Raw genomic sequence first — 27518 nt, forward strand, 5'->3', positions numbered from 1 at the left:
TGTGTTAATCTGGCATTTGTTGGTCTTTCATTCAGAGATATTTGCTCGTGTGTTTGGATAATGATGCGCTCAAAAGATAATGACCAAATGCATTTTTCTGAGAGACTACCATGTTTGTGTAGAGGAAATAAAACGTGGATGAGAGTAAATACATATTTTCATCAGGTCACATATTATTATTCATTCATTCAAACCTCTTTGAATTAACCTCTCTATTACCTTCATGTTTTATCCGTGTTTGTAGTATTGATCGAATTTTCATTTAGCATGCTATGTGTTGTAAGTAATATTGGCCATATGAGTGTGTACGGATATGCACCTGCAATTTTTACCAGAATTAGTAGACCATTCAGGTGAATTAAGAATAGTAGCGTGATTTGGGACACACACAATTTTTTTAAATACTATTTAGGAGGTATAAGCAAATTAATAATTAGTTACTTTTTATCTTTATTCCTCCGTTCAAAATTGCATACTTTATAGTATGTGAACATGAGCGGATATATGCATAGTTTTTGAAAACCAGAGAGTGAAAAGTACCTTTGTCTGAATTTTACACATAGTACACATATTCGTATTATATAGAAGACAGAACAGTATCGAACCTTAATTTTTTAAATAAACAAAGTTTCCTATTCTGTCAGCATCATTAAAAAATTGCATATTGTTGGTCACATTAATGGAGATACTTCATTTCCGTTTTTCCATTATTTTACTTAAAATAAAAAATATATATTTTTTGAAAATGAATGAAAACCACTTTGAAGGAAAACCACTTTCCCTATCTATTTTAGTATTTGTGAATGAAATGATGAGCTCATGAAACTTTATAACTATTATTTTTTTCTATTGAACACATTTGTTTTAGAAGCATGTTTAACAGTTTTAAAGTAAAGCTATTTACATTGTTACATAAAATTCTATTTCAAATAGAAGCTCTTTTTTTAATTTCTTACAACAAACCCTTGAAATTTACCAGCAAAAAAATAACCATATGTCAGGATCGCCAGTGTTCTAGCCTATGCAGATTGACTGAAAACTGGACAGCTGCCAATTTAATAAACTACAGATCCCATTATGCACTTCACTCACACTTCTGGCCCAGAATCCCCTTGATTGCAAACACACACAGGTGAAAATGTCTTTTATGTTGACCAGTGATCTAGTCTATGCAATTCGCTGGAGACCTACACATCTACCACCACATGAGCTACAACTACCATGATGCTTTTTGCCAACCAACTCCCGCTACAGCTGCAAACTATCTGCACCAGGGCCGGAGTGGGACTCTTTTTCAGCCCTGGAGTTTCAAGCCTTAGACCGGCCCACCTCAGTTCACCACTGACTATATTAAAATAAGGTAATTTCTAATTCAGTTTCTAATTACACTATCACGTCTTTTTTTTTTTTGAGAAAACGGCTGTTTTAGAACTTCAAATGTTCAACAACCCTTACAGTATTATATGTCTTAACAATAAAAATGAAAAAAAAAAAAAGTTACTCAGACGAGGACCGAACCCGGGTTGACAACGTGCTAACCACTGTACCACAACAGCTGTACATTGAATGGTGACTAATCTAGTAATAGATAAAAAGCAGAGCTGCTGTAAAATAATAAATAAGAAGGCTGTGGTCAAGTAAATAAATAAATTATTTTTTAAAAGTGTGACTGCTGAGAGCGACAGATTCTGGAGCTAGGGACACTGGCCCTCGCGGCCAAAAAATGGGCCGGCCCTCCGGGAATTCTCCCGGTCCTCCCGATTAGCCAGTCTGGGCCGGATCTGGACTGATACACACACACACACAAAGGTGAAAATCATTCTCACTTATTACCAGGACTATAAACACAGAGTCTTGTTTGTATTTCTGTAGCATTATGAAGCATTTTCCTGGTCTGGTCCTTCTGTGTTTTTTGACAACGATCCTGGATTTCTTCAATGCTTCTGTTTGCCCCTGTTTTGTCCGTTGCCTGCCTGTTTAACCTGTTTAACATACTGCGTGTGGATTCTCATCTCCATTGTACACTGACTCATTACACCATAGGAGTTTAGGTGAGCAAAGGCTTCTTTGAAAAAACAAAAAACAAAAAATAAATTAACAAAAAAAAACCACACAAAACCTAAACCAATGCTAGCTTCTACGCATTATATTGATTAATGTGAGATGAAATAAAAAGCTGAGGAAAAGAGAATGTAATGAGACAGACAGAGAGGAGACAGGTCTGCTCTGACAAGCGTCGTGGTTTGCTTGCGAAATCAATACTTTTTTGTATTCAGTTGTGTCTGTCCTTGAGCACTCTGATTTCAAGCAAAACAGAAGCGTCTTGCTCTTCCTCAAGGATTTCTTATTCTCCTTCTTTACTCACACATGGTCAATGGCACAATCTACTTCAGACCAATGCACTGCCACATTCGAGATGCGCAGAATGAAATACTGCATCACAGAATGCCTAATTCTCTGTTTTGTGTCATTTCAGTGTTTTGCAAAGTGCTAATTTTCAGCCTGCTGCCATCAGTGAGTACACGTCCTTCTTCCTCGCATCACAGCAAGTTACTAATCAGTGCAGCTGGTATGTAGATAACAGAGAATAGTTGATAATTAGTAAAAGTGCTTTACAAAAGACTTATTAGAGAACAACTTCTGGGCTCTCATTTATAATAATGATTTTCCCCCCAAATTCCACGGTTTTCATTGTGCATTAAAGCAAAAAATAATTTTTAATTCATAAGGAAAGAAATTTACTTGAAAAATATGCAGAGCATGCTAACTGAAAAGGGGCCATTTACAATGAAAGTTACTTTGGATCTAAATGCATGAGACACAGTTCTAAGAAATGGCTTTAAAAAAATCAGTCATCCAACTTGACAGCTTCCAAAACTTGACCTCCTATGAGTTCTTCTGATTGGTCCACTGCTTTGAAACTGACATTGATAAATTGTGTTGCATATAAAAATTCTAACTATTTTAACTTGACACAGTGTCTTAAAGCAGTTCTCATCAAATACTGTACATTTACCTAGTAAACAATAGAAAAGTAGTGGACTTGAATGGAAAAAGGAATTTTGTTTGTCCCTTAAGGAGTGACAGAAATTAAAGAAAAATAATAATGCTACAAAACATTCTATTTTGAATTTTATAAAATGAAATAAAATAAAATAAAATAAAATAAAGGGGCATCATGGAGGCGCAGTGGGTAACAAAATCGCCTCACAGCAGGATGGATGCTGGTTCGAGTCCTGGCTGGATCAGTTGTCACTTCTGTGTGGAGTTTGTATGTTCTCCTCATGTTTATGTGGATTTCCTCAGGATGCTCCGGTTTACCCCACAGTCCAAAGACATGCGCTGTAGGTGAATTGAATAGACTTAATCGGCCGTGGTGTATGTGTAAATGCAAGAGTGTATGGGTGTTTGCCACTGTTGGGATGCAGCTGGAAGGGCATCTGCTGCGTAAAACATATGCTAGATAAGTTGGCGGTTCATTCCGCTGTGGCGACCCCTGATTAATAAAGGGACTAAGCCAAAAAGAAAATGAATGAACGAAAAAATTAAAATTAAATAAAATATTTTGATGGATCATTTGCTTTTCATTTTTTACATTACATTACATTCTATAAAGCATTATATATTAAACTTAAAATCCAAGAATTCATCACAAAACTGAAATAAATACGGACAAAATATATAGATAGCCACATAACAGTAATAATGATTATAATAAAATTAGTAGTAATAATAACAAAATTAATTTTAAAAATACAATGATTGGCAGAAATAATTATTACTTCAAGAGTTCACACTTAGCTAATGATTAATAAGTTACAGATGTTTTCACATAGCAATGATTATCTGGGGCATCATTCAGTCTGTGCTGTGTTTACACTACAAGATGAATGGGCGACAGGGGGGTTTCACACTGCATGACTTTACAATTGAAGAGTTGCGACAACTTTGTTTTGGTCCGCAAACTAAATCTCACAACCAAACATACGCGAGAACATGGAAACAATGTGAGGTCATGTAGTATATATTTCGTAATTAACTACATAATAAGAAAGAAGCCTTAGTGGGGTAGAAAATTTACTTATTTTGCTCACCCAATTCACCTAAAGAGAATTTTTCCTAAGTTTCTTTTTTCAACCCAGTTGTGGTATTGCTCAGATGACACGCCAAACAGACACGGGTGTTCCTGTCAAATTTACACTAGTTTTTCCTCCACTTCTTGGGTCCAAATAAACTGAAAAGAAGCACTTTAAAATTCTCCCCATTCCTCCCGCTGGCCTGCAGATACCCACACTAGTGGATGCTGCTCTCTCATTGGCTATAGGTTATCGCCGATGTTATTTTCAAGCACAATACATTTCAAACAGCATGATTTGAATCGCCAACAGTTCAAGATATTTAGCACAAAAAATATCTTACTGGTGTCAGTGACTCATTAGCAATTCTCTCAAATCACATCTTTGATAGTTCACACTTTGTGATTGTTACTCACGTGAATGAGCACCGATTTGCTTGTAATTCCAGGCATTTGTCTGCGATTTCTCAAAACCTGTTGCAGAGTCAAAAAAGGTGCTAAAATCGTCCAGTCTGAACTTGGCATAAGAGTTAGGCATTCTGTCCCAAGAGAGAGCCCTGAATTTGGAAGACCCTCATACCTAGGGCAACCTCCTATTTTGTCAGGTGAGAGGGAAGTCTGAGCTCAGGTAGGTTTTGAAAGCTCCCCCCTATTTAGTTAAGAAAAGAGTAGGAATGGATGGGGGTATTTTTCCAAGACAAAGATGGCTAAGGTAAGTAAATCTGGCTATTTATATACGTATTTAAATTCATATGATTGGTATATCATGTAATTGCTAATGTGCGTTTTCAGAAACCCTCCTCCACCCCAGCTCTACCTGTGTTAGGGGGTTACATATTACCCTGCTGCAGCAGGGTGTTATATTCTCAAACTCGGTACTTTCTTTGCCATAGTAAAGCAGTAGCAGCAGCCTAGCAGATCTATTTCGCCAAGACCAAATACATCAACATTGCCATATAAATATTCATTACCATACTAAATCCCAAGAATGTAAAACAAATCTAAAAAAAAAATTATATATTTATTTACTTTATGTTTCTTTTACTGGTAGTGTAAGTATAACATACATCATTTTAATAAATCAATTATCAAACATTTATTTTTAGCTAATTTATCCACATCCTATGTTCCCTGAATTCAAAAAAGCAAGGTCTGGAAATGCTCACATGGAAAAAGAAGTCATCAATAAAAACCCTAATTACTAGCACAGAGAGATAATCATTCTCCAGACGTTAAAAATTCATATCAACTGAAAAGATCTCGTCTGACACGGAGGACAGTAGAAGGTTTGATTTGGCCAGCTGGTTTGCCCTTTATCTCTCAGCCTGGACTGATGATGGCAGGAGTCTGAAAGGCCCATCCATCCCTCATTACTGCCCTCATTCCTGCATACTGCTGATCCACAGCCCTGATCACTAAAACTGTCCCCTGGCGATTGACAGTGCCAGCCTTAATCAATAACCCAGGATAAGAGTGTCTCTGCCAATTTAACTCTTAGGTTTAAGCACACATACACAAGGACCCTACTGACAGACTCGTCCCCCAAAAATGCATTATCAGTTTGAGTCCTGACTACTGCTGAATGAGAAGTTTCTAGCTGTTTTTTTTAAATAGAAGAGTCATTGTGAGTTACAGGAAGTTATTGCAGTAAAGTGCCGAAGACTGCAGTGAAAGTGACTGTGGATGCTGATGTCATTTAGTCTATGTTTGTTGATTAAAATGAGTCATGACTCATTTTATGATGTCAAGAACAGGAAGATGAGACAGACGCTCTGCTCAATGATAATGTGGAGACAATTAAACGATCTAAATTTTTGAGTGATGCAGATAAAGAGACGCAGTTCCCTTTAAAACACTGTTCAATTTTAATAAAGTGAACAAAATTCTCTCAAATAATTGTTTTTTAATCAATCAATTGCTTTTCCATTTACCCTTGAGAAAGTCACAGTAACAATTTTGACAATGTGATGCTAAATTATGCTTAGTTAATTATGTTGTAGTTTGTATGGCCTCCTTTTTTTAGTTAATACAGCATCAGTTTGTCTTGGGAATGACAGATACAAGCCCTGCACAGAGGGATTTGGAGCCATTCTCTTTGCAGAATAGTGGCCAGCTCACTATGATCTATGATCCTGGTAGAAGAAAATATTTCCTGAATTGCTCCTCCAAAACTCCCCAAAATGGCTCAATAATATTTATATCTGGTGACTGTGCAGACCATGTGATTTATTCAACTTCACTTTCAAGTTCCTCAACCACTCTGTCAGCAGTCTAGCTTTGTATCCTGAAGGTCGTGTCATGTATCAGGATGTAAATGCACCAATATACAATGTTTGAACCATTGGGTGCACATGGTCCTCCAGAATGGTCCGGTAGTCCTTGGCAGCGATGTGCCCATGTAGCACGAATATCGAGCTAAGGGGAATACCATTATAATGCAGCCCAAAGTATTACTGATCCACCCCCATGCTTCATTCTAGGCATGCAACAGTCTAGGCCAGGGGTGGGCAAACTCGGTCCTGGAGGGCCGGTGGCCTGCATAGTTTAGCTGCAACACTAATCAAACACACCCGAACATGCTAATCAGGATCTTCAAGATCACTAAAAATCTATAAACAGATGTGTATGATTAGAGTTGGAGCTAAACTGTGCAGAACACCGGCCCTCCAGGACTGAGTTTGCCCACCCCTGGTCTAGGGGGTATGCTTTTTTTTTGGAGGTTCTTCACTCTATAACTCACCCAGATTTGGGAAAGACAGTGAAGATGGACTCATCAGAGAACAATAGTCCACAGCCCAAGATTTTTTAATGCTGAAACCATTGACTAAAGATTTGGCTATAGCCAATATAGATTTAGATAGACTTTATCAATATAGATAAAGATTTGACTATAGTTTCTGCAGGTTTCTCCAAGTGAAATGTAAGACTTTAAGACCTATTTAAGACTATACTGGTAGAATGTGCAATTAATGAAGATTGGCAAACAGGCTGGTCCAATTTAGCCTTGAAATCTCCAACAGTAATATTGTCCATCCCCTGTAAAATACACAGGAACACCTTTTTTTTAAGAATAGGTATTGCACTACAAAATAACAAACAAATAAATAAATAAATAAATAAATAAATAAACTAATTAACTAGTTGGTGCATTAAAATTTATAGTTAAACCAAATTAAAAAGCAATTTCAAAATACATTACTTTAAACTTATTCAAAACAATAATCTAAATCTTGTATAATTGAAAAAAGTTGAAACACGATTAACTTATTTTAAAAATGTAAAGAAGCAAAACAAGTGGTCATTATATTAAGAGTTTTGAATTTTTTTTACAGTGTATACAGTTATATCAATTCTCTTTATTCGTAGAATTAGATTAGCCTTCCTCTTTTTAACAATTACAGCAAATAAAGCAGAAAGATTCACTAATAGCCGAATATGGACATCTTGCAGAAACAGCAAACCTACCGGCGCACACAGACAGGACTGACTGGCATTCTGGGCACACAATAGCTGTTCAACCAGGTGTGTTCTGAGTGACCTACATCACACTGAAGTCCTATTGAAGTGGTTTGCTCAAGCTTGCTGAGGCTCTCATTCTTCAGGCTACACATGATGGACAGCTTGTTTTGTATCTGCTCCATGAAGCTTTCTAGAAGGACACGGCCCTCCCTTCAGACTCAGCTTCATTCCAGCAAAATAAAGGCATGCCAGGCTTGAGGCACAAGGGACGCAAGGACAATGGGCAGCACAGCCTAAAGCAGTGTGTTTGTGCCTGAGAGGAATTATTTACATGCCACCAAACAAGCGAAAGAAGCCGCTTAAGGTTATACTGAGATAAAATACAATGAGCACTGGAATATACCAAAGATTTTATGGTCTCTAAACCAATCAATCCTCTCTTCTACTTTAAGTTTAGCTTTTATTCTCCAGGAAATAATGCAATATCACCTCCCTAAAATCTCTCTTTAAAGGCATAGTAATAGCCACTACTAGAGGAATGTACTACACAACAAACAAAGGTATTGCTTGATGATGCTATGACTGAGTGTGAAATCATGGGAATTGGTTTCTTCTCTACACCCAAGACTCCTACAGAGGACTCAGTCATGTTCAAGGATCAGCTAAAGTATTCAAAACTTATTATTTTGTATAACAAAACGTATTATTTTCTGTGGGCGCAAATGCCTTGTTGATACCAGAGGTCAGAGGAGAATGACCAGACTGGTTCCAGCTGACAGAAAGGCAACAGTAACTCAAATAACCACTTATTGCAATTAAGGTATATGAAGAAGAGGATCTCTGAATGCAAAACACATCCAACCTTAAAGCAGATGGGCTACAGCAGCAAAAGACCACACCGGGTGTCACTCCTGTCAGCTAAGAACAGGAAACACAGGCTCACCAAAATTCCACAATAGAAGAACAGAAAAACGTTGCCTGGTCTGATGAGTCTCAATTTCTGCTGCGTCATTCAGATGGCAGGGTCAGAATTTAGTGTAAACAACCTTAAAGCACGGATCCATGCTGCCCTGTATCAATGATTCAGGCTGGTGGTGGCGATGTAATGGTGTGGGGGAAATTTTCTTTGCACACTTTGTGCCCATTAATACCAACTGAGTATCGTGTCAATGCCACTTTTGGATGCGGTGGAAAGGGTGATTAACATTATGGATGTCCAGCCGACAAATCTGCAGCAACTGCCTGATGTTATGTCAATATGGTGCAAAATGTCTGAGTAATATTTCCAATACCTTGTTAAATCTATGCCATGAAGGATTAAGGCAGTTCTGACAGCAAAAGGGGTAAAACTTACAGTAGTACTAGTAAGGTGTACCTAATAAAGTGCTTAGTGAGTGTAATTTATTACTTACAATTTATTAAATCCTGAAGCAGAGTAAGGCTGAAAGTCATTAAAGTGAATGAGATGCTGAAGCAATTGCTGATGAGAGATGAGCGCAATGCAGCATGAAACCAGTAGAGCTTTTATTATGCCAGTGGTTCCCAATGTGATGGTGGCAAGACAAATGGGGGTTGGGGATTTTTAAAAAATAGAAAAAAAGATTTTATGTAAAAAAGATTTTATTACAGTTAGAATTACCATTTTTAGTCCACAACCTACGGAGGATAAAAATAATAATTTATAGTTGCATTAAAAAAACAATCTGCAAATAAAAAATCCTCAACCTTTCATTTTTTTTTTCTCCTTTGGATAGCAACCCCTGGGGTGTTAAAGTCAGGCAGCAGATTGATTTTACATCACCAGGTTTAATTTTCTGACAGAACTCACGCACATTAAAAATGAATACAGGCTATGATAGAATATGGAGGATGAGCTATGAGTGGCGGTTTCCAAAATTAAACCAAGAATAGACTTGTGCTGTGAACATTGTGCTCATTAGGTGATGTCAATGTTAGATTAAACAAATGATATATTACTATAAATAAATGACATGGTTGTTAGACTGTTGGGGAAGAAGCAGCACTGTTTTATCATAAATATATTTTAGGATTCTGTTATAATGCTATTTTGTCACAGCACAGCACATTAAAGTATCTTAAAACTATCTTTTCATTAAACTAAATCAACAATCAATGGAGCATGATATCATTAGTATGGTGACACAGGACATGTCTGTGTCCCTATATTATTGTTTATTTCTCAGGATTTTAACATTCTTCAGAACAACTGGGATAATGTATTCAAGTCAGCATAATATAAAACTCTTTTCTAATGGATTTTGGATATTTTATTTATTTTAAATGAGATACTCTGAGGCTACATTTGTTGCTGTGATTACACATGGCACACACACACTAGTCTGGGGTTTTTGAGTTTTAACGCAGAAGCCATTTTAGTTAGAAAACTTCAAGGTTATGTTTTGGTGTAAAAGGACCACAACACACACTTTTGAAAACAAATGTGTGGCAGCTCACATTCCCTCCCTGATTGTTTCTACTGGATCATTGCGTATTCTTCCTCAAGACCATCTTATATGACAATAACGCTGTTTTCTTTCATTTTTTTTACATGCCCAAGTTCAATGCAACCAGCAAAAATCCTCTTGTTTATGTTTGTATTGCATTAAAATGTCAAATTGTGTTTTTATTGTGTGTATAATCATTCATTCATTCATTCATTCATTCATTCATTGTGGGGTTACCATAGCTTATTCAGCATGTGTTTTATGCAGCGGATGCCCTTCCAGTTGCAATCCATCACTGGGAAACACCCATACACTCATTCACACACACACACTACGGGCAATTTAGCCTACCCAATTCACCTATAGCGTATGTCTTTGGACTGTGGGGAAAACCAGAGCACCCAGAGGAAACCCACATTGCCCGAAGCTCGAACCAGCAACATTCTTGCTGTGAAGCAACAGTGCTACCCACTGTGCCACAATGCCGCCCATAGTGTGCATACTCAAATAACATTAAATTACATCTTGCTATTATTTTAATGACCAAAAATTATTAAATATTTGAAGTATTTGAAGTTGTTTCTGTGTTACAATGAAAAAAACTGAGCATACATGACAGTATTGATGAGTGTTGATGGCATGACATGACAGCCTACAGTCATATAAGTGTACATACATGATAAAAAACAAACATATGTATATAAATACCATTATAATTTGTCATTTATATATTGATTGCACAGACTACAATTGTTCACTATAATTTTATAGCTATTTGTAGCTTCTTTTAACAAGCATTTTCAGTCATATACTGTGGGTGAGGATAATTTCTAAAACACTGTGAAAATGCCAGCATGGATGCGAATAAGTCTCTTGTAAAGAGGCTGTGTTTAAACAACAATACAGCAGTTTAAATGTAGCATAAATCTACTTTGATTACAGATGTTGTCGTTCGGTTTTTCAGCACAAGGATTACCAACAAATTAGCAAATAAATGCTTAATTTATGTTTCAGCATTAACTGTTGAATCCATCTCCCTGTCCTCATTCAAATGCAATTGTTTAGGCATTAAGCAGTTATGACTGTAATCATCTGAATAACGATGCATTACTATGCCCCGTCTTCAATCCACAATTATGAACTAGCTGATTACTGTGAGAGGATACACAGGCGCTGCTCTAGAACAAAATCAATGCCTTAATTTGAGAGAAGCTTTTAATCTAGATTTATCTGAAAAATTCATTGTGAGTTTATAAACTGTTTGCCATGCAACATTAAAAAAGCAATTTATTCATTTACATAGTTAATGAATTGAATATGAGCCAGAGCAATGGTTTAGTGGTTAGAACAGACACTTGAGATTTTCTTCTCTCTCCTCCTCTTGACATCCCAGCACTGCACTTTTTTGATGTTATACACTGTGGCTTATTAATGATATTCAGGATTAATAATATTACAGTAAAATATTCTGACCTCAACAAACTCATGTTTAAATAAATACATAGATAAATAGAGCCTCTGCATTCCAAACACCACAGCCTACCTGTCTTCATGAAATGCTACTGAAAACAATCATTTATATCGCACGTTAAAAGTGACATCAACTTTTACACAATTAAATAAAAAGTCTACATCTTACTTTGGTTCAATTTCTAAGTGGTTTCTTTTATCATGTCAAAAACACCTCAGTCCACTGTGAGCTGTGACAGCTTCATGTCTCTTTAAATGCTAATGGGCTGCTGCTTCCCTGGCCCTCTCTGGGGCTGAATCAGGAGTGGATGTGGTACCGATCCATTGAAGAGCTAAACCAAACACACTGTTCTCTGCCAGCCCTTGTGGTTTCTACTGACATTTTGTCTGTTTGACATATAAAGAAGTATTTAAAGTTGTCTCCACATTATAATGACAAAAAGTGAGTGTAATGTGTTGTGCAATGCATACTTTATTATTTGACATTACAGTCCACCCTTATCAAGGTAAAATGTATTCAAACAAACATTTACAGCATATATGAAAAAATAAAATAAAACACAGCTCTGCACATGAGAGGAAGATGATCTGATTCTAAACATAAGTTTGTGCACAGGAAACTGTTGGATTGCTTTAAAAGTTTTGCTTTATAGCTCAAATGCAGAAAAAGAGGCCATTGTTAGCCACTTTCCTATCTCTTTACAAAAGATGTGTGAGTAGCCTGGAGTCTATCATTTGCTTGGAGGTGGAAACATGTACAGAACTAGCCAGTTTCGTACAAACTGGCAAAAAATTAAAATGGGCCTAATTATAGCACATAAATACACTCAGACATTTTATAAAAATGCTTCATGTTTTCTTTTAGGTAAACACGTTTATTTTTATTATTCAATGTCACCTTAATGCATTGTTTCTAATCATCACATGGCAGCAACTTAATGCATTTAGACATGTAGACATGCTCAGGTCTGCTGCAGGTCAAATTAGGCATCAGAAGGGAGAAGAACGGTGATTTAAATGACTTTGAACGTGGCATTGTTGTTGGTGCCAGACGGGCTGGTCTGAGTATTTCAGAAACTGCTGATCTACTGGGATTTTCATGCACAACCATCTCTAGGGTTTACAGAGAATGGTCTGAAAAAGAGAAAATATCCAGTCAGTGGCAGTTTTGAGGGCGCAAATGCCTTGATGCCAAAAGTCAGAGGAGAATAGCCAGACTGGCTTGAGCTGATAGAAAAGCAACTGTAACTCAAATAACCATCGTTTCAACCGAGGCATGCAGAAGAGCATCTCTGAATGCACAACACATCCAACCCTGAGGCGGAAGGGCTACAGCAACAGAAGACCACACTGGGTGTCAGAATTTGGCATCAACAACATGAAATCATAGATACATCCTGCCTTGTATCAACGGTTTAGGCTGGTGGTTGTGTAATGGTGTGTAGGATATTTTCTTGGCACATTTTGGGTGCATTAGTACCAATTTGTACCAGTCAATGCCACATCCGAGTATTGTTGCTGACCATGTCCATCCCTTCATGAACACAGTGTATCCATCTTCTGATGGTTACTTCCAGCAGAATAATTTGCCATGTCATAAAGCGTAAATTATCTCAGATTGGTGTCTTGGTTTCTTGCCAATTGCACCTTTGGGATGTGGTGGAATGGAAAATTTGCGTCATGGATGTGCTATCATGTCAATATAGACCAACATTTCTGAGGAATATGTCCAGTGCCTAATTGAATCTATGCCACAAAGGATTAAGGCAGATCTGAAGAAAAAAAGAGGATCGAACCCGGTACTAGTAAGGAGTACTTAATACAGTGGCCGGTGAGTGTGTGTCGTTCAAACATCTTTTGTGTTTCACATAATACATGCAACATTTATCATTAATTCTGACTTTTTCTTTTAGCAAACTCAGATTTGTTATTTAATTTGACTAATAACTTAAAGTAATTGTAACTGTTTTTATTTGTATGCATAATACTTTACAGCTGAGAATTGTGCAAAAAGTTTATTTACTAAAGATTTAGATTTATACTAAAACATTGAACATAGTCATGGCAATACTGCTAAAACGTACAGTATCAACATTTTAGAATCCAAAACCTTCCACCATAGCATTTCAAAATACACACTATATATAGCTACAAGCTCAACATGACCGTAAAGATATCCTACTTCTTAGTTAAACACAGTGAGTGAGTGATAAGCAAGTGCGGCGATATTTCCACATTTCTTGAATGGCACATCTATTCCTCTGCTAAAGATAATGGCTCGTCCCTTATAACACTCCTTCAGTAAAGATCCTTGTCAATCCTGTAGGTCACATTGAACAAAAATGAGTCTCACAATTCTTGCACTTGTGCCAACGGCCTCGGAATGTGCGCGATGGGAAAAGCAACAGGAGAGTGTTACAAGATCCTGTCATAAAATGCCATAATCATTTCCAGTACAGGAAGCCATTCACTTCAAAAGCTCGTTTTGAAAGATTGAACTAAATAAGTGACAATCTTACATAAAAACCCTTAAAATTCAGCAATTTCCCTGTCATATTTCTCAAACCATTATTTAGTCACCGTGGATAAAGTATCACTCCATCCATGGTGATAAACATCATGTGCTCTCCACAGCTCAGGAAAGGCCACTCAAACCCAAAGAGAGCTTTGATTTGCCCAGCGGGATACAAGTGTTTCTTCCGGACTTCAGCAGATGAGACAGACGCCTCACACAATCACAGCAGTTTGATGTCTGTCTGCTCTAAGCTCTCTTTTGGACTCAGTAATAGAGTGATGTGTGCGAGCTAAGCAGAGATCACAGCCTTATAGCTGTGCAAAGACAACCCTTTAACCACTATCAGATAAAAGCTCCAAAGACAATGCATGTGTGGTGATGGGTTTACACAACAGCGATAACCTCAATGCTCAAACACACTTTCACATTACATTGTAAGTGTGTTTTTCCTGTTGTTTATTAGACAACAGTGTTTTGGGGACTGAAAACACATTTTGTTGAAAATGCTACAGTTATTGTTAGTTTGTAAACCTCAATATGGAAATCTCTGAAAATGGCAGCATCATGTGCGTATGTAGTGTGTGGTATGTCAGACCTCCTAGTTTTGGTGATCCTGCAAAATTCTTTATTTGAAGACAAAATAAATGCAAAAAATGGAAATAATCTCATAAAACATCCAATTCCAAACCATATAATCAAATAATATTTATTTCAGTTTGCAATTAATGGTTTTACCTAAAAAATAGCGTCTTACCTGCGCCCTCACAATCATCATGTCCTGGAAGCACTGTACAAATGTGGAGGTGCTATTGACGCATGATCAGGGTCTGTATGTGATATCTGGTGTATATATCTACAGTACCAGCTATGTCTCTGGTATATGTAATACAGAATTTTTGACAGTTTTTACATGTAGGTGTAAATACAAATCATTGTCATGCATACAAAATTATGTCATGTATAATTTACAAACTCAAGTTAAAAAGTTTTTTTTTTTTTGACTACATCTAATAAGGAATTCATTATGTTTTGATGAATTCATTGTTTTGATGTATTTCTGAGGAATTTATTACTCTCATTTATATGCTTATTTGAGTGATTTTATTATTATTATTATGTATATCTATTGAATACCACAAAGAGAGTAGATGTATGGAAGTAGGATCATAAGGGCACTTGCAATCAGTTTCATGTGCGACTCATGACCAAACATATCTGTGAACTCAGACATGCGCCCACGCTTAGTTGCAATGACTTCAAAAATATGATGACCCTAAAACTGCCGGTGAACTTCAGCTGAAGCTTACAGTTGACAGCTCAAGCTACAGTGAACAAGATGAATTGCTGAGCATTGTTTTGTCACAGTTGAAGTAGGAAGGAAAGACCTTAAATGGTCATGGGGAGGACTCCTAAAAAACTAAGATTCTGTTGGTGGTAAAGAAATTACTCAACTAGCTAGGATGCACCTGGGATTTTTAGAATACCATTAGTGGAGAAGCTAATGGAGGTGTGTTAATGTGTAAATTTGGGTGAAGTGATAAGACAAAGAAGTGTATTTAAACTGTGAGCTAGCCTATACTCAAGACACTCAAAAGACCAGTCTCTGTTGTTACTGATGCTGTAACAATAATCTGCTTTTCCTAAAGACTTTGGAGATCTCAGACTTTGTTATTTTTTAAGAACTTTGACTTGGAATCTTAGAAAATATTCTGCAAACCAGAATCTTTTTTTCCACAACACATCATTTGGTGTAATCAGAGTGACTGTGTTTGGACTGAGATTGTCTTACACAAATCATGATTGCTTTGATCTATAGGTACATGGCAAAGAAAGAGTATGTATGTCAGATAGCGGTGTAAAATAGGCTCATCATTTGGAAATAAACCCATAAAATGGCTTTGAATGGGTATATTAAAAGACAAAATTAATTCTAGACATTCTAATAAAATTTACAAAGTCAACCATATTTTAAAAAAATCAGGTTTGTGAATTGTGCATTTTGTGCCTTACCTTCCCTAAACTTCCTGTTCCGACATCAACAGACAGAATACTGTAAAGAGAGAAAGAGGAGAATTAAATGAAGGAAATTATTAATGCTTGAACTAACCAACTTCTATATTTACAAGACTCTCTGTAATAAATATTTCTGATTTTTTTAAAGTGAATGAGTCATTCATTTGGGGGTGTTATAAATAGCATTTTCTTATCACAAAATGAGTGGTGACTTTATTCAAGACTCACAGCTGGTATGTTTGATTTGATTAAAATGAACTCTTTGCAGTTCATTTGAATAAGTGTGAATGTTGCCATCTGAATCTAAACAAGCAGATGAGCATTTAGACAAAACTTATGCAATTATGAACAACAAATGATGTCAATAAATGTGAGCATGAACAGGAAAGGACAGCTCAAGGATATCTAGATTTTCTCAATCTAGGCATGTAATAAACATTTATTCAATATGTATTTATTATCATGTGTACAAAATATTTTGAACGCGATAATTCGTTTGACAGCACTAACTGTTATATATTTACCTAGCTATGTGTATTATATGTTAATGTGTTATATAAAAATCAGATACAGACACCACCACACTTCTCAAAATCTCCATCTTGTTTTGTAATAATCCATGTCTTTACTGGCGTTTTGGCAGAATAAACAACCGTAACGATAACATTGAGATGTGCAGCACTGTTTATGACGGTAAGTTTACTGACTGAAGTGCTACCGTTGCAAGCACTATACAGTTATTACTGTAGAGACCTGTTTACTATACACTAATATATATATATATATATATATATATATATATATATATATATATATATATATATATATATATATATATATATATATATATATATATATATGACGGTAAGTTTACTGACTGAAGTGCTACCGTTGCAAGCACTATACAGTTATTACTGTAGAGACCTGTTTACTATACACTAATATATATATATATTATAATATATGTATAATATATATATAATAATGATAATAATAACAATGTAGAATATGCATCCATGCTTTTTCATGTGCTTTCATCTGTTTTTTCGTGTATATGTCTGGAAGGGTTAACGTTTTATGTATGGAAAAACTATAGTAATATAATATGTTTTTGAACCACACATACATAGTAAAGTGTATAATGTATTGTACAGCTTTTTGTTAATGAATGTTACCGAATACTGTAGCATAGTAAACTGATAAACTGAAGTAAATACTGTAATGTTAGTGTAAACTGTGTGATGGTGTATAATTGTAAAAACATAGCCTATTAGATAATTTGTTTATTACTACAGTTGTTTTGTACCATAACCATATAATTACTACGACAGTTTAAATCAAGTATGCTTTAAAACCCTATAGTACTTAGCCTACTATAATATATATATATATTTTTTATGTAATAGCTTACAGCAGCTGTCTACTGCCTCGACAGGCAAACATATTTTAGTTTAGTAGAAAACTTTGCCATCTTCATGATATAAGGATCATGCCCATCGTACGTGGTTATTTTCTATTTCTATCTTCTTTGAAATATGGTATAAATTGCAAAAATACAGACTTTCCTCTATATTTTCCATCCAGTTTTTTACTTTCTGCCTCCATTTGAATTTTGCGCATCACCAGAACCACGTAATTGAAACCTATTAGTATACCCTGCATGAATTCTTCAGTTATATACTCTTCATACTCTTCAGTTATATGAACGTATAAAAATCGGATAAAAATCAAAACTCTAAATAGATTCATTAACGACAAATGTGACCCATTTTTTAACTAGAAATACAGTCTAATTGAATTGGAGTCAGATTGAATTGTTGAAATTAAAAAAAAAAATTAAATAAATTCTAATAATAAATAACACAAATCTTTGCAAAAGTGCTAGACATGGTTCATACACATTTTTACTACAAAAATTCTCTGACTTTTTCAGCACTTGACCTAATGTTTTATGTGATGTCTAAATCATAAGAAAAACCATGAACGTTTAAATTTATTACAGCATAAAACACGCAACAATCTCTTTAGTCTCAATTTATTTTTTATATCTATGTAAAATAGATCATGCTCACACAGCACTAATTATGTGAGAATGTTTTTGACTAAGAAAAGAAGTAAAAACAACTAACCTCCATTCCAGTATACAGATATGTGTCAAACTCATTTTAGATGATGTTAATAGTTTGTTAAACTTGTAATAGTAGGTAAAACTACTTCTATTGTAAAGCCACGATCACACTGCACTTTTCGCTCCAGAGATTTCCATTCAAATGCAGCAGACCAGAAGCACAAGCAGATGCGACAAGTTTCGCATTTCACTGCATTTGAAAGTTTAAGCTTGGTGAATTCTTACCAGTGAAATTGCATCACGTGATTGTGTTAGACTAGGGGTGGCCAACCCATTTCCTGGAGAGCCACCTTCCTGCAGATTTCAGTTGCTACCCAAATGACACACACCTGAACCAATTAATTAGGACCTGAACACCACGTGATAATTACAGGCAGGTGTGTTTGATATGGGTTGCAACTGAAATCTGCAGGACGGTGGCTCTCCAGGAACAGGGTTGGCCACCCCTGTGTTAGACCAATATAAGATCATCTAAAATAAGGAATTAATGTCTAATCAAATTGTTTAAAACAACTCCTTTTCGCAGCACTGTGCGACAGATTTTTGCAGCACAAGCTCTAGTGTAACTGCAGCTTAAGTCGCTTTGGACAAAAACGTCTGCTAAACGACTAATTTAAATGTTATTTCCATGATTTCTCGAAAACCTTGTGGTTTTTCTGTTTTTCCAAAACTTTTCCAGGCCTGGAAAATGCCATGTCAAAATTCCATGACTTTTCCAGGTTTTCCATGACTGTATGAACCCCAGCTAGAAAAGGCTTCAACCTTCAAGGCATTAACCTTCAACCATTCATCAGATTCCATCGTTGGGCCGATAGAATGGAATCTTACAACAGTAATCAAAAAGCAGTTTTTCCCAGATCTTAGAACTCAAGACTAGTAAAGTACAGAACTAAAAAGCATCCTGCCGGATTTCCAGTGGAGCACTTTAGAATTGAGCACACCCTCCAGAGATCCCAATCAGCCCATTTCCATTTAAGCCGTTGAGAGAGCAAGAGAGGCGACATTCTACTGTGAGTCATCGTCTACTGTCAACCCACCAGCATGTCATACGTACATCTCAACCGTCACTGCCTAAAGCACATCACCTAACAATAGTGTCTACATCTAGCTTTAAAATCATCTCACTGCTATATATAGAGACTCTTTCAGACCCACCATCTGTATGACTGGACTCACTGACCTGAGTATAATCAAGTAAAGCAGCAAGACCACATCTAAATTTAAGAGGAAAGCTGAAAAATCACCTAAGTGCAGCTATTATTGTAATGGAAAGAATTGAATTAATTTCCACATAATTGTCTAAAATTACATTAGGTAAAGGATCATTGAACGCTGTCGGCTCAGATTATTTTATTTCATAATCACCAATTAAAATGAATGACACTTAAAGTAAATTTCAGTATGCAGGAGGAAGGAAGGAAACACTTATACTGTTATTTCACCTCCTAGCATGCAATCGTAAATTGAAACCTTTTTTTTCTATTCCTACAGTGCTCCACAGCATTTCTGAGAAGAAAACAGCTCAGATGTAAGCTATTCAAAGGTTTTTAGAATATAGGACAGAAAAACAACAATCTTTAAAAATGGCTCTTTATAGAAAGCCACATCATTTCTGAGCAAAACAACTCATCTAGTGTTTGAAGGACTTTCAGATCTAGCACACTCTGAGACTTTATCGAAAATCCAGAGATAATATAAGCAAGTATTTTCTATTTTATTTCCCCCAAAACCAGTATCTGATCTAGAGTATCGACATTACTTGTCCAGCTCAATACTTTTCATTGTGTGTCTGTCAGGTTCTGAGTTTCCCCATTTCATGTTGTTCCATGTGCTGTTGTTTTCATCAAGTGATTCCTTTGTTCTGTTTTCCCGCCTTTTTTCAATGTTCATTAGTTCCAACTGGGCTTTCACTCCTGTTTGTCATATAGTTAATCATGTCATGTATATAGTCCTGAGTTTTGGTTAGTTTTGGCCGCTCTTATAGTCTTCTTATAGTTAGTTAAATGTCTGTTGAAGACGCAGTCTCAACAGATATTAGGCGGACAGTCTACTAATACTCAAATGGACCATCAAAATAAAGTGTTACCAACAGTTTATTATAGGCTTCTCTAAATTGATGAATATTTTTGCTTTAATTATATTTATTTTATTATTTTATTTAACAAACCAGTTTGTGTATTGGTGCTGAAACATATCGTCACATTTTTCGTCAAAAATGAGTCATTGACATATTCTTATTAAATGACAACTTATTTACATTATGGGATGTTTTTTATAAGTTGTTTACATTTTAAGACTTTTTATTTAAAAAAACAAAAACAAATGTTACACGTATAGTGTTTGCTATGGAATGCAAAAACTTTGAAGCTCAATATCTCAAAATCTCAAAAAAAATCTCAAAAAAAGAACGCAGATAGAACCTTATAATTCTAAGGTGACGATATATAGTGGACATGTTTTGAAGCACTTCACCTCTGTTATTCATTCCTATTGTTTATTTTGTACATAACTGACCAACAGAACATACATTAGAACATACATTAGAATTACAATACATAATAAATTGTATATACGATAATATATGAAGTGTATGTTTTTGTTCAAGCCCATCTTACACATCGGTGCGGGTGAATGGATTCATAGAAAATAAAATTTAATTAATGTGCTACTGTAAATTACTGTATCACAAACATCTGTCCTATACTGTAGGTCTATTTGCTATATTATTAATATGTCATTATTTAAAAAATTAAGCATCTGATTTTTTCTCAGTGCTGATGAGCCTTCATTTTCTCTATCTCCCTCGCAGTGAGTTCAGGTGAGGATGTGTTTAATACTGTAAGTAAAATTAGAACACTATTTAGTTTGCGTGCATCAAACTGGCTCGCAGTGAGTTCAGGTGAGGATGTGTTTAATACTGTAAGTAAAATTAGCCACAATTTAGTTTGCGTGCATCAAACTGGCAGGAAAACATACATTTAAAATAGATAACAAATGTCATAACGAATGCCCTTAAATAATGTAGCCTAGTTCAGTGGTCCTCAACCTTTTTATAACCACAGAACGGTCTGCGCCTTTCAAATTTTATCGCAGACCGGGGGGTGGGTGTGTGTGTGTGGGGGGTAGTGTTTGGGTGTTCCGCTTTTGTATGAGATAATTAGTCTACCGATATATGCATATTTGAATGCCACAAGCACACCACGATCAGCTCCACCTTTTATGGAATAAGGTAAAGTTGATTGCGGTGTGTTTGTGGCATTCATTTAACTCAGTGCATCTGGAAGGTGCAAGCGTGTCAAGCCTTCGCAAGAGTGTCAAGTGTAAAAGCCTTGTCCGTTTCGTGAGGTGTGTGCACCTTCACTGGACATAACGAACTTGCGTGAACTAGAAAAGACCCTGAAAGGCCACCGTCATTTGCAATCTCCAGCAGTTGATCTTCTTACACAGACATGCTGGATTTACCTGATTTGTTTATAAATGGGTTGCGGATCCATTCAATGGCAGTTTGCGGGTCCTTCACAGGGCCATTTCCCCTTAGCAAAGAAACTTTCCAAAGACGTCTGTTAATTAGCGTTACTGTGTTAATGTGGGTTACATTTGGGCACTCAAGTAACTGAGACATAAGTGAGAGAATAAGGTCATTTTTCAAAATAAAAGCCTTTAAAAATAAAACATTGTTCAGACTCGAATGAATTAAAATAAAATAATTAATGGCCCGGTACCAATTGATCCACTGAGCAGTACCGGTCCGCGGGCCAGTGGTTGAGGACCACTGGCTTAGTTGACAGCAAGCATCAAGTGTTTATTGAGATTGTGTTCTCTGTCATGTATAGATTATTTGATCTTTACCGAAGCTGGTAACAGACACGTGTGGTGACTGCAGTCATGCTCAGCTCTGACAAGGTGCTTTTATTTAGCTTGTAGTCTACTATACAATAGTTTAGATTTTTTTTTACATACAATTTTCCATTACTTAAAAAAAAAAAAAAAAAAAAAAAAAAAAATATATATATATATATATATATATATATATATATATATATATATATATATATATATAGTTTGTATATAAAATGAGCGCTAGCTTGTTACGCTGTGATAATTAGGATCTTACTGCATATTCGGTTTATTCTTTAGTAGCCTATAGATTCGTTAATAATGTATTTTATAAATGATTGTATATAAGGACTAAGCCAGGGATGGGCAAACTTGATCCTCGAGGGCCGGTGTCCCTGCAGAGTTTTGTTCCAACACTAGTCAAACACACCTGAACAAACTAATCAGTGTCTTCAAGATCACTAGAAATCTATAAGCAAGTGTGTTTAATTAGAGTTGGAGCTAAACTTTGCAGGGCATAGGCCCTCCAGGACAAAGTTTGCCCACCCCTGGACTAAGCTATTATGATACATTAATTAATACATTAAGACATTGAAGTCAGGTAGGACAACAAATCACATCCACATAGTGAATTACTGTTGAGTGGTATCAGTCTGTGGTATCGGCATTTCATGTATTATACAAATATGAGTATTTTAACCAATTATCAGCCCGATATAAGATACTGGTATCGGTGCATCCCCATTTGTAAGGTTTCATTACATTACTAAAAACTATTCATGTCTGTGAATTTTTATATATCTCTTTTGGGTCAAAACAGACTTGAATGTGTTATGTGGGTTAAATGAATCATATCTGAGAGCTCAGTTAAAACTCCTCAGCTCTGAAAGAAAAAAGAAAACTGTCTAATAAAAAAAAAGTGTACTGAAGCTTCACCTCTGGCTGTTGCTGTTGGCTGAGCTCTCAGCGATCTGCGCGCTGGGGATCCATTTGGTCTCATCCACCACAGTGCGAGCATGAGGCAGTCGGCCCACGTCCTTTATGGTCATCAGCATGTGGCGTGAATTTTTCAAGATCTGAACGGCCTCATCATGACAGATGCTCCGGAAGTTACGTCCATTCACTTCCAAAATCTGATCCCCTACCTAAAAATACGAAAACAGAGAGAAGCATCAGAGACCTGACACTCCAAATGAGACTAAATGAAACATAATAACGCCCGAGACAACAACACAAAGCCCACGCAGAAGACAAATAGAAAATTAACACATACAGATTTTCAATTAAGCCAGAAAACCAATAAACAAGCCATCCTTTCAGCATGATTTGTATATGAAACAATGAAATCTGCGTCGCTAGGAAGTTTGTTGTTGTAAAATGTGCCAGGTAGACGGTCATTTATGAATACCATCTGTCTCGTTTCCGAATTCGCTCAGTAACAAACTGACAGAGGAAGTGAAGGAGTGGATAGTGGCACATTCACTGGAAATGATTCAGTTACAAGGCACAGATAAAAGCGCTCAATCTGTTCTCATTAAACCTACTCGGCCATGACAGAATATTAGTGATGTTCTGCAGATCGATGCAATGAATATTACACATGAAACACTCACTGAGCAGTCCAGCACAGTGGGACAACAATCAATGACTGTAACACTCTTGTTTTACCGTGCTTCATGACACTAGATACGTTCTCTGCTCTAAATCATCCTGCATCTCAACAGATTCAAAACATTATTTTTATAATTTTTATTTTTATTATTTTTGGCTATTGACATATGGTCAATACAAACAGTTTATATAAAGGTAAACCTCAAACATTTTTGAAAATATCAGCTCATCTACAAAACGGTAAAGAAAACATTTCACAGTTGTCAATTGTACTATAGGATGTTGATCTCTGCTTTGTCGACTTTTTTATATATTTTTTTCCTTTCTTCAACACGTTAAAGATTTATTTATCAGATTTTTGTGACAGTTTTCATATTACACAACACAGTATATGATGTGCATTAACAATATGCGATGTGCATTCATTTTACAAATTAAGCATATAAACAAGTCAGTAACAAAAGTTGAGGCTGGCAGCATGGTGTAATAAGTACAATAAATAATGATAATAAAAGAAAAAGAAAAGAAATAATTAAAAGAGAGAAAATGGGAAACTATATATAAAACTGCTTTGTCGACTTTTGATGCTGAAAATTCAACTCTACACTGTAAAAAATTACACTAAAGTAGAGAAAGATGTAATTTTTACTAAAGTAGAGAAAGAGAGTTGAAAAGAAACAACAACAAAGTTCTAAATTTTTTTTTACAATGAAGAGGAAGACCTCACACCACCTGACTACATTCACACCAAGTAGTTACAAGAATTCAGTCACATGAACTATCCAGAACTGAACTAATTTCTCCCTAGACCAGAAATGCCCGAACTAGGAATAAACGTGGATAAACTATCCCATCTGAGAAGAGAGGGAGAGTGACAGGTATTTATTTAGATTTTGCTACCATTAAATTTCTGAACTGATATGTTCACAACACTTTAAAATACTGTGCTAGTGTTTTATAAGGCACATATTCATCCATTCAGTTTGCACTTACATCACTGTCGTTTCTAATGTGTGTATTTCTTACTATGATTAGGCCCTGTTCTGAGATAGAGGCTAATTTAAATCCACAAAATGGCTTTCTTAGAACAATTTTTTCCCCTCGTTTCTGTGGTGTCAATATGCCAAAATTTCCACAAATAGATCTTTAACTGTGAAAAAGTTGCTTTTGAAAGTTTAGAGACCCTCCATAGGACCATCAATGACCTTTAAATCAATGAATGAATTGTGTTCCTTTTAACTAGAAAAAAAAAGTAATTACTGACATGATTTTTGTTTGACCAACATTTCTTCTATTACAGGGGCAAACCAAACCTCTTCCATTGCTCCTTTTGTTCTCCTCAGCAAAGGAGAAATAATAAAGAAAGATTAGTTATCGATGTGTGTCTGTTTCTTCCTCTGTGTGCAAACGTTCCTCATGCAGTGGAGTCAGCAGCCAGAACGCACCATAACTCACTGGAGTAGAGAAAGAGAGGGATACAGAGAGAGAGAGAGAGAAAGAGAGGGGGGGGGGGTGCTGATTTATAAGCTGCAGGAACTCAAGGATCATTCATTTACTCACAGAAGGCAAACCACTGGCATTCTTCTACCAACCCTTCTACTCCTTTATCACACTCTCCAACGGTCTGCTGTGCTTTGCATCCCTCTATTCTGTTCTGACTTCTCCGCCCTCTGCACCATTACACTACTCTATCCATCCCACTTTCCTCTAATAGCCTTCGATACTGCTGTACACAACTATATTTTATCTTCGTAACCCACTGGGGACAATCAGGACTAAGCCTCTGGTAAAGAGTTACATATAATAAGGCTGTACAACTCATGTGACAATGATAAGGACATAATGGAATGTTCCCTATATAAACACAATGAGCATAAAATATAGAAATAATAGTTTCCACAGAAATTGCATCAATAATGAAATTTTAAACTATGTAAAATGTATTTATGTATAAAAAAACATACAAACACATTTTAAAGTGCAAAAAAATTTGATTATTTTGATTTTGATATTAAAGGGTAAAAATGTTAAAGTCAATCATCAAAATGCAAAGACTACATGTTAAGTTCCTTTGTTCATCTTTTGGGAAAAGTCCCAGAAATTAAAACAATTCAGTCATTCTGAGACCATCAGGAAAGTCATTTATTAATGAGAATGACAAGACTCCTCAGAGTGGGAAATCAGAATCAAATAGCCTCACCGCACACAAAGTTATCTACACATGATAATAATATTAGCTTTACAAAAAAAGTGATGGAGTTTGAAATAATTAAACACATTTAATAAAAAAGATTACATAAAAATTTTGATCTTAGCAAGTTAAGAAAATAAATTGAATATGGCATCTTATAGCCTTTCAGCTCACGTCTCAGATAGTTTTAAAAACTAAAACCTCTTTGGTTTTAGCATGCCTGCTGCACCCAAATGACATTTACATTTTCATCAACATGAAAGTTTATTCTCTGCAAGCATTTTAAAGCCTTGTCAGTTTTTTCAATTTAATTCAAGTTTATATCTATAGCGCTTTTACATTGTAGATTGTGTCAAAACCGATTAACATATAAGTTCTTGTAAGAAAAAAATTCTACATCTTAAACTCCTGATACAATATTTTCTGAGTGCAACCCTTATGGCTAAAGCCATGTCACTTTGCAGCCCGAGACTAGTGTCCTGACATTTTATCTTACCCAACAGATTTTGCTACCAACACTGTATTTGCTCTGGGGTTGGGGTTAGGAAGGTTAGGGTGATATTACAGCTTCATATCACAGTACTCCACATTCAAATTTACACTGGTAGCAACATCTGACAAGTAGCATATTGCATCTTTAAAATGTGCAACCTACTTTTTGAACGAGAGGTAGGACAATCTAAGTAGGTAGGACAAATCAGTAGAACACCAGTTACTCACTGAAGCTAAGCAGGGCTGAGTCTGGCCAATACCTTTATGGAAGAACACATAGGAAAACTGATTTGCTGTTGGAAGTGGTGTTAGTGAGACCAACAGGGAGTGCTCAATGTGCCGTCTGTGTGAGTCCTAATGCCCCAGTAAAGGGACACCATACTGTCGTCTTTTGGATGGGATGTTAAACTGAGACCCTGACCCTCTGTGGTTAATTAAAATTAAAAAGGAAATAAATTTTCCCTCAGTTTAGTTCCAATAATATCAAGGGTCACCACAGCAGAATGAACCGTCAATTATTCTAACATATGCTTCCACAGCGTCTGCCCTTTTAGCCACAACCCAGTACTAGGAAACATCTATTCATACTCACACATGCACACACATACACAACAGCCAAATTTGTTGTCTTTGCACTTGTGTGGAAAACCGGAGAACCCGGAGGAAACCCACGTGAGCACAGGGAGAACATGCAAACTCCAAACAGAAAAACTAGCCCAGTCGGGGCTTGAACCATCAACCTTCTTGCTGTGAGGCAACAGTGCTTACCACTGAGGCATCATACCACCCTCAAACTCGATAAATGTGCTCTATAAACAAATACACAAGTTACTAAAAAATACACACAACAGCTGTCAGACAGCACATGAAGTGAAGTTAGCTTCACTATCTCCACTTATTTAGTATAGTCAGGTATGCTGTCAAATAATGTCTACTTTCAATAATTTTAGTCTATGACAGATAGTGTAGAATGTTTTATTAGGCTTTCAAAATTCCCCTGTATCTTTATTGCAAAGCCCAATCTAGTAGGAGGATCCAAAATTGTGCGGTTTACACTCAAATGCACTGCTTTATGTTTATCGTTAAAATGTTAAGATTACAAAGAAGTTTTAAAAAGGATTATTACAAAAATAAAAAAACTATTTGAAAAAAATCTGCATTAAATTGATAAAAAAAATTCTTATGACAAAAAGTGTGAAATATGTTTTTTATATGTTTGAAAAAGGATTTTTAAAATTACCCTTGCCTAAGATAAAAGAATC

General features: G+C 36.0%; 1 protein-coding gene across 1 annotated transcript in view; it reads right to left on the reverse strand.

Annotated features, from left to right (window-relative positions):
- Window positions 1-27518, reverse strand: part of whrnb (whirlin b) — a 112285-nt gene that overhangs the window by 31925 nt on the left and 52842 nt on the right. Inside the window, exons 4-5 of the mRNA XM_087253551.1 lie at window positions 22899-23107; window positions 15995-16034 (exon numbers count right to left, since the gene is read on the reverse strand). Coding sequence (XP_087109677.1) covers window positions 15995-16034; window positions 22899-23107 — 249 coding nt within the window. The remainder of the gene's footprint in view (window positions 1-15994; window positions 16035-22898; window positions 23108-27518) is intronic.

The sequence above is a fragment of the Danio rerio genome, chromosome 5 (assembly GCF_052040795.2).
Source record: "Danio rerio strain M-AB ecotype USA chromosome 5, GRCz13ab, whole genome shotgun sequence".
Lineage (NCBI taxonomy): Eukaryota > Metazoa > Chordata > Actinopteri > Cypriniformes > Danionidae > Danio > Danio rerio.